This window comes from Ascaphus truei, chromosome 17 (genome assembly GCF_040206685.1).
Source record: "Ascaphus truei isolate aAscTru1 chromosome 17, aAscTru1.hap1, whole genome shotgun sequence".
NCBI lineage: Eukaryota > Metazoa > Chordata > Amphibia > Anura > Ascaphidae > Ascaphus > Ascaphus truei.
The window spans coordinates 18,813,687-18,829,463 of record NC_134499.1 but is presented as its reverse complement, the minus strand read 5'-3'; the positions used below and the strand labels follow the sequence as shown (position 1 = coordinate 18,829,463).

The 15,777-nt window shown below is 54.9% G+C and overlaps 1 protein-coding gene across 5 annotated transcripts in view; it reads right to left on the bottom strand.

Annotated features, from left to right (window-relative positions):
* Nucleotides 1-4,309: 4,309 nt before the first annotated feature.
* Nucleotides 4,310-15,777, bottom strand: part of LOC142468063 (semaphorin-3F-like) — a 36,147-nt gene continuing 24,679 nt past the window's right edge. For 4 of the 5 annotated variants that reach the window (XM_075574157.1, XM_075574158.1, XM_075574156.1 and 1 more), the window contains 9 exons: nucleotides 12,238-12,307; nucleotides 11,867-12,011; nucleotides 11,146-11,368; nucleotides 10,363-10,451; nucleotides 8,319-8,360; nucleotides 7,967-8,124; nucleotides 7,465-7,532; nucleotides 6,802-6,935; nucleotides 4,310-6,669 (listed from right to left, as the gene is read on the bottom strand). In XM_075574157.1, coding sequence (XP_075430272.1) covers nucleotides 6,268-6,669; nucleotides 6,802-6,935; nucleotides 7,465-7,532; nucleotides 7,967-8,124; nucleotides 8,319-8,360; nucleotides 10,363-10,451; nucleotides 11,146-11,368; nucleotides 11,867-12,011; nucleotides 12,238-12,307 — 1,331 coding nt within the window. In that variant the 3' untranslated portion in view covers nucleotides 4,310-6,267. The remainder of the gene's footprint in view (nucleotides 6,670-6,801; nucleotides 6,936-7,464; nucleotides 7,533-7,966; nucleotides 8,125-8,318; nucleotides 8,361-10,362; nucleotides 10,452-11,145; nucleotides 11,369-11,866; nucleotides 12,012-12,237; nucleotides 12,308-15,777) is intronic. The other variant, XR_012788573.1, reaches the window with a different exon arrangement.

The following is a 15,777-nucleotide window of genomic DNA, read 5'->3' as shown; positions in this document are numbered from 1 at the left end:
GCCTCGAGGTGGGTCTTGAATTCTCTCCCCATCACCCCTGGCAGCGGGGTGAGGGCATTGGTCCACCAATCTATAATTCTATCAGCTCTACTTATAGACGCTGATCGGTTTGGTTCCTCTCGCTCTCAACCGGCACGCTGCGCCGGGGAGCCCGCAGCCTCCTGATACTCCTCGGGCCGTTCCGCAGGATTCGTGGCTCACGGCTTACTACTCAGCAGCTCTAGACTCTTGATAGCACTGCTCACTCGAACTCTTCTTACGCTACTCTCTCTATCGAAGGACCACCAATAAGAGAGGAACACGGCACACAGCAAGGACGAAGAACAACTCCTCACTCACCGAAGTGGGCTGCTAAATATAGAGCTAGCCCCTCCCCTTCTGGTGTCAGCAGAACCTCCCCTCTTGCTCACGCCTGCAGCAGAGTCCAGGCCTGCGTCTACCATTCAGGTTAGGGCTATGAAGGGGGAAAACCCATAATGAGTACTGGCGTCTGATCTTAACAGGACTTACCGCAGTAGAAGGAAGGTAGGTATAGCCTGAGCTGTTTGCAGGGGGCTGCACATATTATAATTATAATTTTATTTCATACAGCGCTTTTCTCTCAATGGGGCTTGTGATGGTAGGGTTAGCTGGCCTCATATAATAAAGGTGAAGCCCGGCTAGCTAACCCTAAAAGCGAGTGTGTTTTTGGCCACCTCTGTGCGCTCACATTGTGGATACAATTTGTTTGTTGGGACCCCTGATGGAAAAGAGCCTCATAACTGTGTGTTCTGGAATGGGGATATTTATGTATATATTGGGGGGGGAACAAGGACCGAGAGATGTGTGTGTGTATGTGTATATATATATATGGCACTTTATTACCGGTAAAACTGTATTTTCCCCCAGCTTACAAGACAGTATTGTGGGTTGTGTGTATTCATTTATATGGAGACAGACTCAGTGATTAGATCAGTCGAGGCGCCTGCATAGAAATACTGGATTGAGACAAAAGCTGGGAGCGGCAAGGGGTCAAGACATTTGGTGATCGGGGAAGGGCTGTGTATCAGGTACGGGTATGGGTTCTTAGCAGGGAGAGCCTTTCTTCCCCACAGACACACTGGCACCTACCCAGTGGGAGGTATAGGGTGGCCAGGGCAAGCCGCTAGGTGCGGTTCCGATTGGCCAGTTCGAATTTCCCACTTGCCAGCAGTCCTGTCATCACTTGAGTGCCTTAGCACGCCCCCTCCTCTGATTGCCCTGGGGATTGGCTGCACCATCTCAATACGTGCTCTGATTGGTCGGGGGCTCCTTCCCCATGTAAAAGATAGCCTCCGAGGGCTATGTAAGGAGTGCTGCAGATCAGAGTAACAGAACATCTTTGGAGTTTGATGGTCATTCAACTGGCGGGATTTTCAAAGATGCTATTGGATGAAAAGGACTTGGAGGAACCAGGACGAGAAGCGGACAGGGCAAGCCTACTTGAAGAAGGCCCCTGAACCTAGTCGAGGCTAGAGTCTTCTCCCCAGGCCCCCAGTTGGTAAGTGTACTCTGTAATTGTGTATTTTGCTATGTCTGCTGGCGTGCCAGAATAAACTCAGATTATTCATCTTCTTTGTCCCGTCTGGTGCTAGTGATCCCGGTGTTAAAAGTGCGGGTCTCCTGCGACAGGACTCAGGAATGTAACAGACACAGTCCCTACCCCGTAGAGCTTACAATCTATGATTTTGGTGTCTGAGGCACAGGGAGATAAAGTGACTTGCCCAAGGCCACAAGGAGCTGACACCAGAATTGAACCAGGATCTCCTGCTTCTAACTCAGTGTCTTAGTTTATGTGAGGATCGGACGCAGGCTCCGAGCCAGTCAAGCTCCGGTCGCCTGATTGGCTCCTGCCTGGTCCTGCCTGCAGTGCAGCCATGTGCGTGATTGGATGACACGGCCATTTAGGCTCAGCCTCTTCCTCCAGGAAGTTGGCTGAGCATAAACCTTGTGACTTGCTAGTCACATTCACTGTTGCCTCACCTTGTCCTGCATTGCCTGGTTCCCGTCTACTATCCTGCTCTCTCCAATCCTCGACGTAGGCGTCCCTACGACTATCCTGCTCTCTCCAATCCTCGACGTCGGCGTCCCTACGACTATCCTGCTCTCTCCAATCCTCGACGTCGGCGTCCCTACGACTATCCTGCTCTCTCCAATCCTCGACGTAGGCGTCCCTACGACTATCCTGCTCTCTCCAATCCTCGACGTCGGCGTCCCTACGACTACCCTGCTCTCTCCAATCCTTGACCTCGGCTTGCCTTCAACTATCCTACATTCTCTTACCCTGACCCAGCTATCCATGACTACGAACCTGCACACCGGACGCAATCTTGCGTCTCTAGGTCAGTGTTTTCTAATCTCCACCTCTGCCTCACAGTCCTGTTACAGTTTGCTCAGCCCCACAAACACGGGCCCTGCTGAGGGGGGTCGAGTGTTGGCTGGCTCATTTCATAAGCTAGAACGATACCTGGAGCAAATTGGGATCCATGAATCAACTCCAGGCCCCATCTGCTCCAAAGTCACACACATCGGCACCCCATGCCCCCACCAATGCGGTAGCACTGGGACCAGTAACCTCGTACGCCTCATCGGAACCATGACTTCCTACTCCCAACCGCTATGGCGGAGATCCACTTGGCTGTCGGAGTTTCCTCAACCAGTGTTCTATTCAGTTCGAGTTATCACCCTCCTGCTTCCTATCTCAGCGCTGCCGTGTGGTATAAATTATGTCCCTTCTGATGGATGAGGTCTTGGCCTAGGCCTCACCTATCAGTCCTTACTATTGATATGGCTTTATTCATGCAGGAACTTCAGCGGGTATTCGACTCACCAGGATGTAAAGTGATCACCTCCTCTTCTCTTCTACACATCTCACAGGGCTATGCGATCGAGTTCCGGACTCTCACCGCCGAGACTGGGTGGAATAACGAGTCACTCACTGCGGTCTTCTGGCAGGGCATCCCAGAAATCCATAAGGATTAACTTTCCGCACTTGAATGGCCAGGGGAGCTGGAACATCTCATTGCCCTTTGCATCTGCATGGATCAGCGCCTTCAGGAACGGAGTGTCGAGAGCGCTCAGTGCCGAGGAGTACCCGCTCCTTTCCACCTTACTCGGTAGCTTCAATTCCTGATGATTGCCCGGAACCAGAGGAAACGATCCAACTGGGAGGTAGTAGGCTCTCGTCCAGTGGGAAACTACTCAGGAGAACTACAGGACTCTGCATGTATTGCAGCCTTGTCAGACATCAGGCCCTCTGATGCCCCAACAAATCGGAAAACGCCATCTCCCAGTGAGATCCGGAAGTCACACTGGGAACTATTTGCCCTTCTCCTTTATACTCCAGATCAGGTGGCAATTTCATCGATCAGGCCTTCGCCGAGAGGCACCAAATTCCTCTTATTAAGAACCGGGTCCCAGTTGGATTATAAGCGATCGACGGTAGACATTACAGCCGGCATTCATCTCCTTGGAGATAGCCCAGTTACGTTTGCGGACGGGCAAAGATCATAGGGGGGGATATACGCTTGGACGTCATCCACTCGCCATCCTTGACATCATTCTTGGCTTACCCTGGCTTCAACGGCATAACCCCCTGGCGCACCCGATGTAATAAGACCTGCTCTGAGTTGTCCCAGACACTGTCCAGTATTGTCCTACCACCCGAGGATACCCCATTCGTCCTACCAAACGCCTACACCAATTATGGGGACTGTGACAGTGAGGGGATAACCAGGCCATAAATGAAGGTCTTATGCCTGGCTGGATACCTCTGAGCCATATTGGGGAGATTAGTGTCGGCTCCTGAACCCCATCATGGCACATGCATTGTACCGTATTAAAGAATGTATGTGAATTTTACCTTTCCAGGAGTGCTAACCAGTGGAGATTCTCAGGCTATGAGTTTCAGAGTGGGTTTTGCAGTGAAAGTGTTGTCGGATTGTGCCTAGAAGGGGTCCAGAGTTGCTGGCCACCCGAAAAATGTGTCAGAGAATCAGGTCAGATTCCCGGGGACATGAAGACACAGACTCACCGCCAGATTTCCCTGCTTCAGCACAGACCAGAAAGATCACTTAATATACAAGAAAATATTTTTCATGGAAGAAACATGACCCGGGTAAGTGAAATATAACGTATAACAGTACGGAGTATTACATGTCTAATTACTCGCATTAACCCTTTGGCTGCAGAGAAATGCTATGCTGGATTCTCAGGCACCTAAGAGGTTAACAGGGTTGACAGTCCTGCGTGTTACATGCGTGTGACATGCACAGACTCCTCCTTACCCGAGTCGTGTAAAACAGATCAGTGTTTATTAGAATTCCGGTTCATCCACAGGAGAATAAGACAGAATCACTGCACGTTCCGACTCGCTACATTCTCAGATACAGCTATTTACAGACGGACACCCCCAAACCAGGGCACCTTCCCTCCCACACAAAGACACCTACCACTCACACCCTCCTAATACAGACATCAGGGACACGTACCTCTCACCCTTTCCTAATACAGACATCAGGGATACCTACCATCCACCCCCTCCTAATACACAGACATCAGGGACAAGTACCTCTCGCCCCCTCCTAATACACAGACATCAGGGACACGTACCTCTCACCCCCTAATGCACAGACATCAGGGACACATACCTCTCATCCCCTCCTAATACACAGACATCAGGGACACGTACCTCTCATCCCCTAATACACACACATCAGGGACACATACCTCTCATCCCCTCCTAATACACAGACATCAGGGACACGTACCTCTCATCCCCTAATACACACACATCAGGGACACATACCTCTCATCCCCTCCTAATACACAGACAACAGGGACACATACCACTCACACCCTCCTAATACAGACATCAGGGACACGTTCCTCTCAACCCCTCCTAATACACAGACATCTGGGATACATACCACTCACCCCCTCCTAATACACAGACAACAGGGATACCTACCATACACCCCCTCCTAATACACAGACATCAAGGACACATACCTCTCACCCTCTCCTCTCACACAGACATCAGGGACACGTACCTCGTTCAATCCCTCCTAATATACATACATTAGGGACATGTACCTCACATCCCAATTAATAAACAAATACCCCAAATATATAAAAAGGAAGACTTTGCATAAAAGAACATTTCTTTGTCAGGCTGTACATAATAACACCACACAAATCTCTCCTGAAACCCTCCAACCCAGTCCAAGGACTGCCACCTTTAAAGCCCCCCAGCCCCAAAACATGAGAGTTGTTATAAAGTGCCGACGCTCACCCATGCAACACCTCCCCCCCCCCCTTTACATATCTAGCATATGTTCACAATGGCAGCCATTTTTTTTATTGTAAGTAGGCCACCGAAAATATTATATTTTACATCAATCGTTCGTATGAAACAAAAGAAAACAATGGAAGATTTCCGGATGTCGCACGACACCATGCCGGGAAGTGGAATCCTCCAGTTAGCGCGGGGATCGTTATATTCCAGTAGGCGCCTCGGAGGTGGATCTTTCAGAAACGGAGCCAACTGATTGCTCAGGCTGTTGTCATGGATACAATAGCTGTGGCGGTCTCCCCTCACCCAGTCCGAAGGGACCGCTCCCATTGTGATGCCAAAACTCACGCTTCCCTTAAAGCTTCCATTAAAGCGCGGCTTTAATTACGAGACTGGGGCGAGTGATGGCTCCGCCTGATGTGGTGTGGAGGGGGGGGGCCTCACACAGCGGGGTGTCAGGGCAGGGGGTGTCACCTCACCACACAGGAGGGAGGCGACAAACCCAAATACCGTCCGCTTCCAAACCAGAGACAAAGTGTCCTCCAACTCCTCTGTGGAGAGCCGGCAGCTGAAGTGGGAATGGTGGGTACAATGACAAGAGACCAGAGGCCCTCCTCACCTCCCCAGTGCTGTAAGGTCACCGATAATCACTCGTCCAGGAGAGCCCCCCACATTCCATGTTTGCACCCCCCCCCTGGGGAAGTGGGCGGGAACATACGTGCCCCCCCTCCACCCCCCCAATAAATAAAGTCCGAGAGACCCAAGGAAGAACCAGATCTTTCTCTTTCTCTCTCAATATATATATATATTTATATTTATAGTTTGTTTTGCTCTTTTGTCTTAATATTAAAAAAAGGAGTTTGGGTAAAAAATAAAATAGGGGTCGTCTGTAGAGGGGGAGGGGAGCGTGAGGAGAAGGGGGAGATGGGAAATCAGGTCCCGGAAAGGGTCCCATTTCATGTCTGCAGTCCCCCCGTGGGCGGGTGGTTCCTCCGGTTCCGGCCGCGTTTCTGGTCCTGTAAGTCCTTGGTGTCGCTGTGGGTGGAGCCAGCCGGGCGCCAGTACCCCTGGCAGTACTGGTTGATGAGTCCCATCTCGGGCTGGGAGAGGAGCTGGACCAGGTCGTCGTAGGCTCCCGGGGGCCCTGCGGTGTGGGTGGCGAGGGCGGCAGGGGGGTCGGGGTGCAGGAGCGCGGCGGTGACGGCCTCGCCACTCAGGACGAGCAGCCGCACACGTATCACCGTGTGCTTGAAGTTGTTCTCGGTAGCCGTACAGTGGTATACGCCGGCATCGGAGAGCTGCAGTGAGCGCAGGAGCAGGCCCTGATCTGTCTTCAGGAAGCGGCCTTCTGAGCGGAGCTAGGGGGGGGAGAGAAAGACGTGAGCCAGAAACCTGAAGACCTGCCAACCATCTACAACACCCCCCTGTACTGGCCCCCACTCGCCGCACACACACAGATCTGTCACTGCCCCTTGTCCCCCCCCCCTCACCTCCTTCTTTCGGTCAGTGTTGTCCTTCTGGAGGATCCATTTGACGGAGGCCTGGGGGGAACGTGGCTGACACTCCAGGAAGGCCGAGCTGCCCTCCACCCCATACTGCACGGCGTCCACCCCGTTTTTGCTCACTGCGGTGAGGAGGGGGAGAGTCACAGGGAGTCACTGGGCTCACAAGGGCCCCCAACCCACATACTGAGAGCAGACAAAGGTCCAACGCCACCAAACATCCATCTATCCAACAGCCAACCCATCTATCCATCCATCTGTCCAACAACCCACCCATCTATCCAGCCATCTGTCCAACAATCCACCCATCTATCCATCCATCTGTCCAACAACCCACCCATCTATCCATCCATCTGTCCAACAACCCACCCATCTATCCATCCATCTGTCCAACAACCCACCCATCTATACATCCATCCAACAACCCATCCATCTATCCATCCTTCAGACCAACAACCCACCCATCTATCCATCCATCTGTTCAACAACCCACCCGTCTATCCATCCATCTGTCCAACAACCCACCCATAAATCCATCAAACAAGCCCTGTGTGTTCCAGCCCTAGAGGTGCCATGCCCTCTGTGTTCCCATCCTTAGCAGTAGTGGGCCCACTGTCCTTGAATTGCCTCCTGAGCAGGTCAGGTTCTCACCGTTGGAGTTGTACCCTCTGCACTGTCTCATGGGGTTCCCGTGTCTCACATCCTGACGCCGGCTGCGCCTGTGAGGGGGAACAGTGAGAGAGAGAGGAGGAAGAAGAGCAAAGCGAGGGGGGAGAAGAGTAAAGAGGGGGGAGAAGAGCAGAGAGAGAGGGGGGAGAGCAAAGAGAGGAGGGGGGAGCAAAGAGAGAGGAGGGGAGAGAGCAAAGAGAGAGGAGCGGGGAGAGCAACGAGAGATGAGGGGGGAGAGCAACAAAGAGAGAAAGGGAGGGAGAGCAAAGAGAGAGTCGGAGAGGAAATACGTGAAGCGAAAAGAGGGGAGAGAGGGCCACACATTAAAGATAGGAAAGAGGTGATATTAGATTGTAAGCTCTCCGTATACTTCTTCTCACACCTCCCCTTCCCACAGGGTCCACACCATCTCACAGCTCCACCTCCTTCTCACACCTCCCATCAAACTCCTCCCTCTTTCCCTCAGGTCCCTCCCCCTGCGCACCTCTTGGAGGAGGCGGAGTAACGGGAGCAGGTCTTCCCGTCCCAGGCACAGTAGGGGTCTCTGGCCAGGCAGCAGTCCGCACACGCCTCTCCATAGACATCACAGCGATGCAGAGCAAGGTGCGTCACGCCAGACACGGAAGCCACGTAAAGCTGTTGCTGTGAGAGGAGAAAACGAGTTGTAATCTAATTAATCTCCAGTCTGTAGGGTAAATACCCCTGAAGCCCTCCCCCAGACTGTAGGGTAAATACCCCTTAACCCCCCCCCCAGTCTGTAGCGTAAATACCCCTTAACCCCTCCCCCAGTCTGTAGCGTAATTACCCCTTAACCCCTCCCCCAGTCTGCCACTTACTCGCTTCGATGAGATTTTCATGGTTTTGATGGATGCAGGAACCTGGGAGACAGAGAGGGAGATGTTACTCTGTTACTCACACAGGAGGGGGGTATGGGTGGCGGGGAGAGGGGCACCGTCTCGGGGGGGGGGGGACAGGGGGACAGCGCCCGTCCGTGGGGACATACTCCATCCCTGTGTCACGGGAGACCAGGCCAAATACACCTTTATACCGGGATCATATCATTGAGCAAAGCCGATAAGTAAAATAAATTGTAATTTATTCCATAGAAACAGGCAAACACACATGGAATTACAATAGACAGAAAAAGATACACTTACTGGGGGTCTGGGGTTGACAAACTGACTTTACTAGTTGAAATAAAGTCTTAAAAACAGTCCAGAACTGAAGTGGGGACTTAGAAAACATTCCGGTTTAAAAAGTCCTGCAGCCTTTTTCCTGGCGTCTCTGGGCCCGGTCTGACCCGTTCTTGCCCTTATGGCAAATTGGGCTTGGCACAAGCATTAAATCCCTTTGAATCACTGGGAAAAACCTCTCTTAGGAATCTCTGGGGAATCTGCCAAATCTGAGCTAGGTCAGAGTTTTTAAAACCTGATATTCATTCCCAGAAACCCTGCAGCCCAATCAAAAAACCTTAGCAATTCCCCTAGCAACCAATCTGAGGTGACTAGACGGGGTTTCCCAAACACCTGTGTTCCTTGGGGCCGGCAAAATATTCTTCTCTGCCCCTTTGCCCCCCCCCACAGTGCGAGGCTCCACTCTGGGCTAGGCCACATGTACCCTTTGAGCGGAGGATGTGGGTGCTTCACTTAGCCTTTTTTGCTAACAAATGGTTCACAACTCCAGGAAAGTGTCACTTTCATCTAGGACCAAGGGTTAGACCCACCGGCACCAACGCCCAGGTGGCTGGGAGAGGGAAGACCCTGCTTTGTTTCATGGACACAGTATATAACATGTTAAAACATATCAGCTTTAATAACCTATACTTTTCTATTCTTCTTTATTAACATGTGCTAAGTTTATTTGGGGTGTTAGAGCGAAACCCTAGCCATATCTCTGACCCTCAATAGATAAACTGCTTACTATAATACAAACCTGCTCAGCATTATCTTAATAAAAACCCTCTCAGTTTTATTTTGGGGCTGGAGTAAACCCTCAACTTCTTATCCCCGAGCGAGGGTGACCTGGGTAAGAACTGGGCAGCCCCTCCGGTTTATATTAGGGACCCCCTGACTGTTTCAGGTACCCTTTTCCTGCATGTGCCTCATTTTACCTTCTCTGTTCTGTGCTGAAGCAGGACCTCCTAGGGGTGAGTCGCAAGAACGCTTTTCATGGTATGGTTTTGACCGGAGCACTGCGCTTCAATGTAGCCAGGAATCTAACCTGAATCCGGGGTACATTTTTGGGGTCCCAGTAACTTTGGAACCCCGCTAAATAGACGCAATCTGAAAGAAGTTTCTCCGTCAATCCTCCCCTGAAACTCACCGCCTAGAAATCCCCTGGTCCCAGCACCCCAGGAAAGGCAAAATCCACAGAAATCTTTAATGTCGCATAATATGCACACAGTCACACTGATGCATTTAGGAGATCTGGGTCCAAGAGCTGACACTCTAGGACCCCAACACACGGATCAGGCGTAACCAAGTGGGCTTGACCTTTATTGATAAGCCTGGTTAACCCCTTCACCGTCACACCCTGTAACTGGCAGAGCTCAGAAATTAACCATTTTACTGCTGTAGACTGTGCAGGATACTGGGGGGGGGGGGGGAGGGAGCAACAAGACGGGAGACCCCTAAACTTGCACACTTAAGGGCTCAACGCAGGAGCAGGGTGTTAGTACTGACACTGCCTTTTAAGTGGGAGAAACCTGGTGAATCACTACCTCTGTGTGCCTCAGACAACAACATTTTAGGGTTGTATGAGACTCGCAAAACGCAGTGGTAACGATTACAGCCAAACTGGCACGCTCAAATCCCCGCTCCCCCCCAACGCCCCCCACTTTATTAGCGCAGGAAGGACATAGCGCCAGGAAGTAGGTCTCACCTTAAAGACTTCCACCTCCTCCAGGATCAGCTCCTCCGTCTCCTTGTCGTCTTTGGGCAGAACAATCACTTTCTGTACGGTGCCCTGATCTGGGGCGGGCGGGGGAGGGGGGGACAGACGGTTACCATGGAGCGATGCTCTGCAGAAACTATGCTCTGTGGGGGCAGCGAGGGGCGACGCTCTGCGGGGGGGGGGGGGCAGACTGTTACTATGGAGCGATGCTCTGCAGAAACTATGCTCTGTGGGGGCAGCGAGGGGCGACGCTCTGCGGGGGGGGGACAGACTTACTATGGAGCGATGCTCTGCAGAAACTATGCTATGCGAGGGCAGCGAGGGGTAATGCTCTACGGGGGTGCGGTTACTATGGAGCGATGCTCTGCAGGTCTCACTTGCATAGTTAGGATTGAGAAACTATGCTTTCCGAGGGGAGGGCAGTGAGGGGTGATGCCCTGCGGGTGGGGGCGGGAGGGCAGACGCTCTGCATTGGGGATGGCAACAAGGGGCGACACTCTGCAGGGAAGAGGGCATTGAGGGGCAACGCTCTGCAGTGGGGAGGGCGGTGAGGGGCGACACTCTGCAAGGGGGAGGACAGGGAGGGGCAACGCTCTGCAGAGGGGGAGGACGGGGAGGGGTGACGCTCTGCAGAGGGGAGGGCGGGGAGGGGCAACGCTCTGCATGGGGAGGGGCGAAGCTCTGCAGGGGGAGGGCAGGGAGGGGCGACGCTCTGCAGGGGGAGGGCAGGGAGGGGCACGGATCTGCGGCGGGTTGTGACGTCCATGGTACCTGTGCCCAGGAATAGCACCTCGTAGCGCCCATCGGACGCGTCCACCTGGTCCACGGCGATGCTGGTGAACCTGTAGTTGACGTTGGTCCGGACAAGCAGCGGCTGACGGTGCACGGGATACACCGCGTTGTACATCACCGGGTGCGTGCGCATGAAATTTATCACCTCGTCTGGGTAATCCTTGGTGGACTTCATGGAAGGGGTGAAGGTGCCACCTGGACACTGGGGGGGAGCACAGGACGAGAGGTCAGAGCAGAAGAGAGGAGGGGTAACTCAAAGGCAATGAATGGGTGCATTGGGGATGTGTCATGATTGTCTGTGAGCGGTAAAGGGGAGTCGGGTAATTGTGCCAGGCAGTAGCTGTAAGAAGGCGGAGAGGGGCCATGCCAGGTCAGGTATATAAAGGAGGTGGGTATAATGTGTGGGGGTATAAAGAGGAGGTATAAGGAGGGGGGTTCTCACCGTGCCAGGCTGGGAGTATAAGGAGGGGGTATAAGGTGCGGGGGGTTCTCACCGTGCCAGGCCAAGGGTATAAAGGCGATATAAGGTGTGGGGTTATAAGGTGTGGGTGTATAAGGAGGGGGTATAATGAAGGGTTCTCACCGTGCCAGGCCGGGAATATAAGGTGTGGGGTTATCAGGAGGGGTGGGGGGAGTACTCACCGTGCCAGGCTGGGAATATAGGGTGTGGGGGTATCAGGAGGGGGGGGAAAGTACTCACCGTGCCAGGCCGGGGGTACGGGATTTTCCCAGAATATGGCATCCACTGGTAGTTTGGACCCTCCTTGTGAGCAAACGGCCCATTAAACACCAAGCGTATGTCAGCCATGGAGTACACACACACTGCGGAGCCCTTAAACACCGAGCTGCAGAGGGGGGAGCGCAGTGTGAGGATAGAGCAGTACTGAGCAGGGGGGGGTTGGGACAGGGCGGGGGGGGGTTGGGACAGGGCGGGGGGGGTTGGGACAGGGTGGGGGGGGGTTGGGACGGGACAGGGCGGGGGGGGGTTGGGACGGGACAGGGCGGGGGGGGGTTGGGAAGGGACAGGGCGGTGGGGGTTGGGACAGGACAGGGTGGGGAAACGTTACTCACCCAGAGGCGGAGAACACGGCGTATATCACAGGGTTTTTATTGTCTTGTGTCTGCTGGATGAAGACGTCCTCTGTGGGACAGACAGAGTGGGGTGAGCGGCAGCGACGGGGTTAACCCTATGCAGAGCAACGGGGTCCCCGACTCACTGGCAGGGAATGGGTTAACTTCCGAATTATAGCAGAGAAACCTTAAGCAATTAAAAGCTAACTCCCAACCCAAACACTCCCCCAGCACACACTCCCCCCTCACACCCCACAATCACTCTCCCCTCACACCCCACAAACACTCCCCCAGCACACACTCCCCCCCTCACACCCCACAATCACTCTCCCCCTCACACCCCACAAACACTCCCCCTGCACATCCCACAAACACTCCCCCTGCACATCCCACAAACACTCCACCTGCACACCCCACAAACACTCCCCTGCACACCCCACAAACACTCCCCGTGCACACCCCACAAACACTCCCCCTGCACATCCCACAAACACTCCCCCTGCACATCCCACAAACACTCCCCCTGCACATCCCACAAACACTCCCCCTGCACATCCCACAAACACTCCCCCAGCACATCCCACAAACACTCCCCCAGCACACCCCACAAACACTCCCCCTGCACATCCCACAAACACTCCCCCAGCACATCCCACAAACACTCCCCCAGCACATCCCACAAACACTCCCCCAGCACACCCCACAAACACTCCCCCTGCACATCCCACAAACACTCCCCCTGCACATCCCACAAACACTCCCCCAGCACATCCCACAAACACTCCCCCAGCACATCCCACAAACACTCCCCCTGCACATCCCACAAACACTCCCCCTGCACACCCCACAAACACTCCCCCTGCACATCCCACAAACACTCCCCCTGCACATCCCACAAACACTCCCCCTGCACATCCCACAAACACTCCCCCTGCACACCCCACAAACACTCCCCCTGCACATCCCACAAACACTCCCCCAGCACATCCCACAAACACTCCCCCTGCACATCCCACAAACACTCCCCCTGCACATCCCACAAACACTCCCCCTGCACATCCCACAAACACTCCCCCAGCACATCCCACAAACACTCCCCCTGCACACCCCACAAACACTCCCCCTGCACATCCCACAAACACTCCCCCTGCACATCCCACAAACACTCCCCCTGCACATCCCACAAACACTCCCCCAGCACACCCCACAAACACTCCCCCTGCACATCCCACAAACACTCCCCCAGCACACACTCCCCCCCTCACACCCCACAAACACTCCCCCTGCACATCCCACAAACACTCCCCTGCACACCCCACAAACACTCCCCTGCACACCCTACAAACACTCCCCCTGCACATCCCACAAACACTCCCCCAGCACATCACACAAACACTCCCCCCCTCACACCCCACAAACACTCCCCCTGCACATCCCACAAACACTCCCCTGCACACCCCACAAACACTCCCCTGCACACCCCACAAACACTCCCCCAGCACACACTCCCAACCCAAACACTCCCCCAGCACACACTCCCCCCTCACATCCCCCAATCACTCTCCCCCGCACACCCTACACTCTCCCCTGCACACCCCACAAACACTCCCCCCTGCACACCCCACAAACACTCCCCCAGCACACACTCCCCCCCGCACACCCCAATCACTCCGCCCCGGACACCCCAAACACTCCCCCAGCACACACTCCCCCCTCACATCTCCCAATCACTCCCCCCTTCACACTCCACAATCACTCTCCCCCGCACACCCTACACTCTCCCCTGCACACCCCAGATACAATCCCCCCCGCCATTCCCCCCAGCACACACTCCCTCCAAACACTCCCCCCTACATACAATACGAACCCCCCCCCCGCAAACACCAAACACTCGACCCACACAAACCTCTCCCCCCGCACACCCCACAAACACTCCCCTCCCATAAACCTCTCCCCCCGCACACCCCACAAACACTCCCCTCCCATAAACCTCTCCCCCCGCACACCCCACAAACACTCCCCTCCCATAAACCTCTCCCCCCGCACACCCCACAAACACTCCCCTCCCACAAACCTCTCCCCCCGCACACCCCACAAACACTCCCCTCCCACAAACATCTTCCCCCGCACGCCCCACAAACACACCCCTCCCATAAACCTCTCCCCCCGCACACCCCACAAACACTCCCCTCCCACAAACATCTTCCCCCGCACGCCCCACAAACACCCCCCTCCCACAAACCTCTCCCTCCGCACGCCCCACAAACACTCCCCTTCCACAAACCTCTTCCCCTGAACGCCCCACAAACACTCCCCTCCCACAAACCTCTTCCCCTGAACGCCCCACAAACACTCCCCTCCCACAAACCTCTCCCCCCGCACACCCCACAAACACTCCCCTCCCACAAACCTCTTCCCCTGAACGCCCCACAAACACTCCCTTCCCACAAACCTCTCCCCCCGCACACCCCACAAACACTCCCCTCCCACAAACATCTTCCCCTGAACGCCCCACAAACACTCCCCTCCCACAAACCTCTTCCCCCGCACGCCCCACAAACACTCCCCTCCCACAAACCTCTCCCCCCGCACACCCCACAAACACTCCCCTCCCACAAACCTCTTCCCCCGCACGCCCCACAAACACTCCCCTCCCACAAACCTCTTCCCCCGCACGCCCCACAAACACTCCCCTCCCACAAACCTCTCCCCCCGCACACCCCACAAACACTCCCCACCCACAAACCTCTCCCCCCGCACACCCCACAAACACTCCCCTCCCACAAACCTCTTCCCCCACACGCCCCACAAACACTCCCCTCCCACAAACCTCTTCCCCCGCACGCCCCACAAACACCCCCCTCCCACAAACTTCTTCCCCAGCACACCCCACAAACACTCCCCTCCCACAAACATCTTCCCCCGCACGCCCCACAAACACACCCCTCCCATAAACCTCTCCCCCCGCACACCCCACAAACACTCCCCTCCCACAAACATCTTCCCCCGCACGCCCCACAAACACCCCCCTCCCACAAACCTCTCCCTCCGCACGCCCCACAAACACTCCCCTTCCACAAACCTCTTCCCCTGAACGCCCCACAAACACTCCCCTCCCACAAACCTCTTCCCCTGAACGCCCCACAAACACTCCCCTCCCACAAACCTCTCCCCCCGCACACCCCACAAACACTCCCCTCCCACAAACCTCTTCCCCTGAACGCCCCACAAACACTCCCTTCCCACAAACCTCTCCCCCCGCACACCCCACAAACACTCCCCTCCCACAAACATCTTCCCCTGAACGCCCCACAAACACTCCCCTCCCACAAACCTCTTCCCCCGCACGCCCCACAAACACTCCCCTCCCACAAACCTCTCCCCCCGCACACCCCACAAACACTCCCCTCCCACAAACCTCTTCCCCCGCACGCCCCACAAACACTCCCCTCCCACAAACCTCTTCCCCCGCACGCCCCACAAACACTCCCCTCCCACAAACCTCTCCCCCCGCACACCCCACAAACACTCCCCACCCAC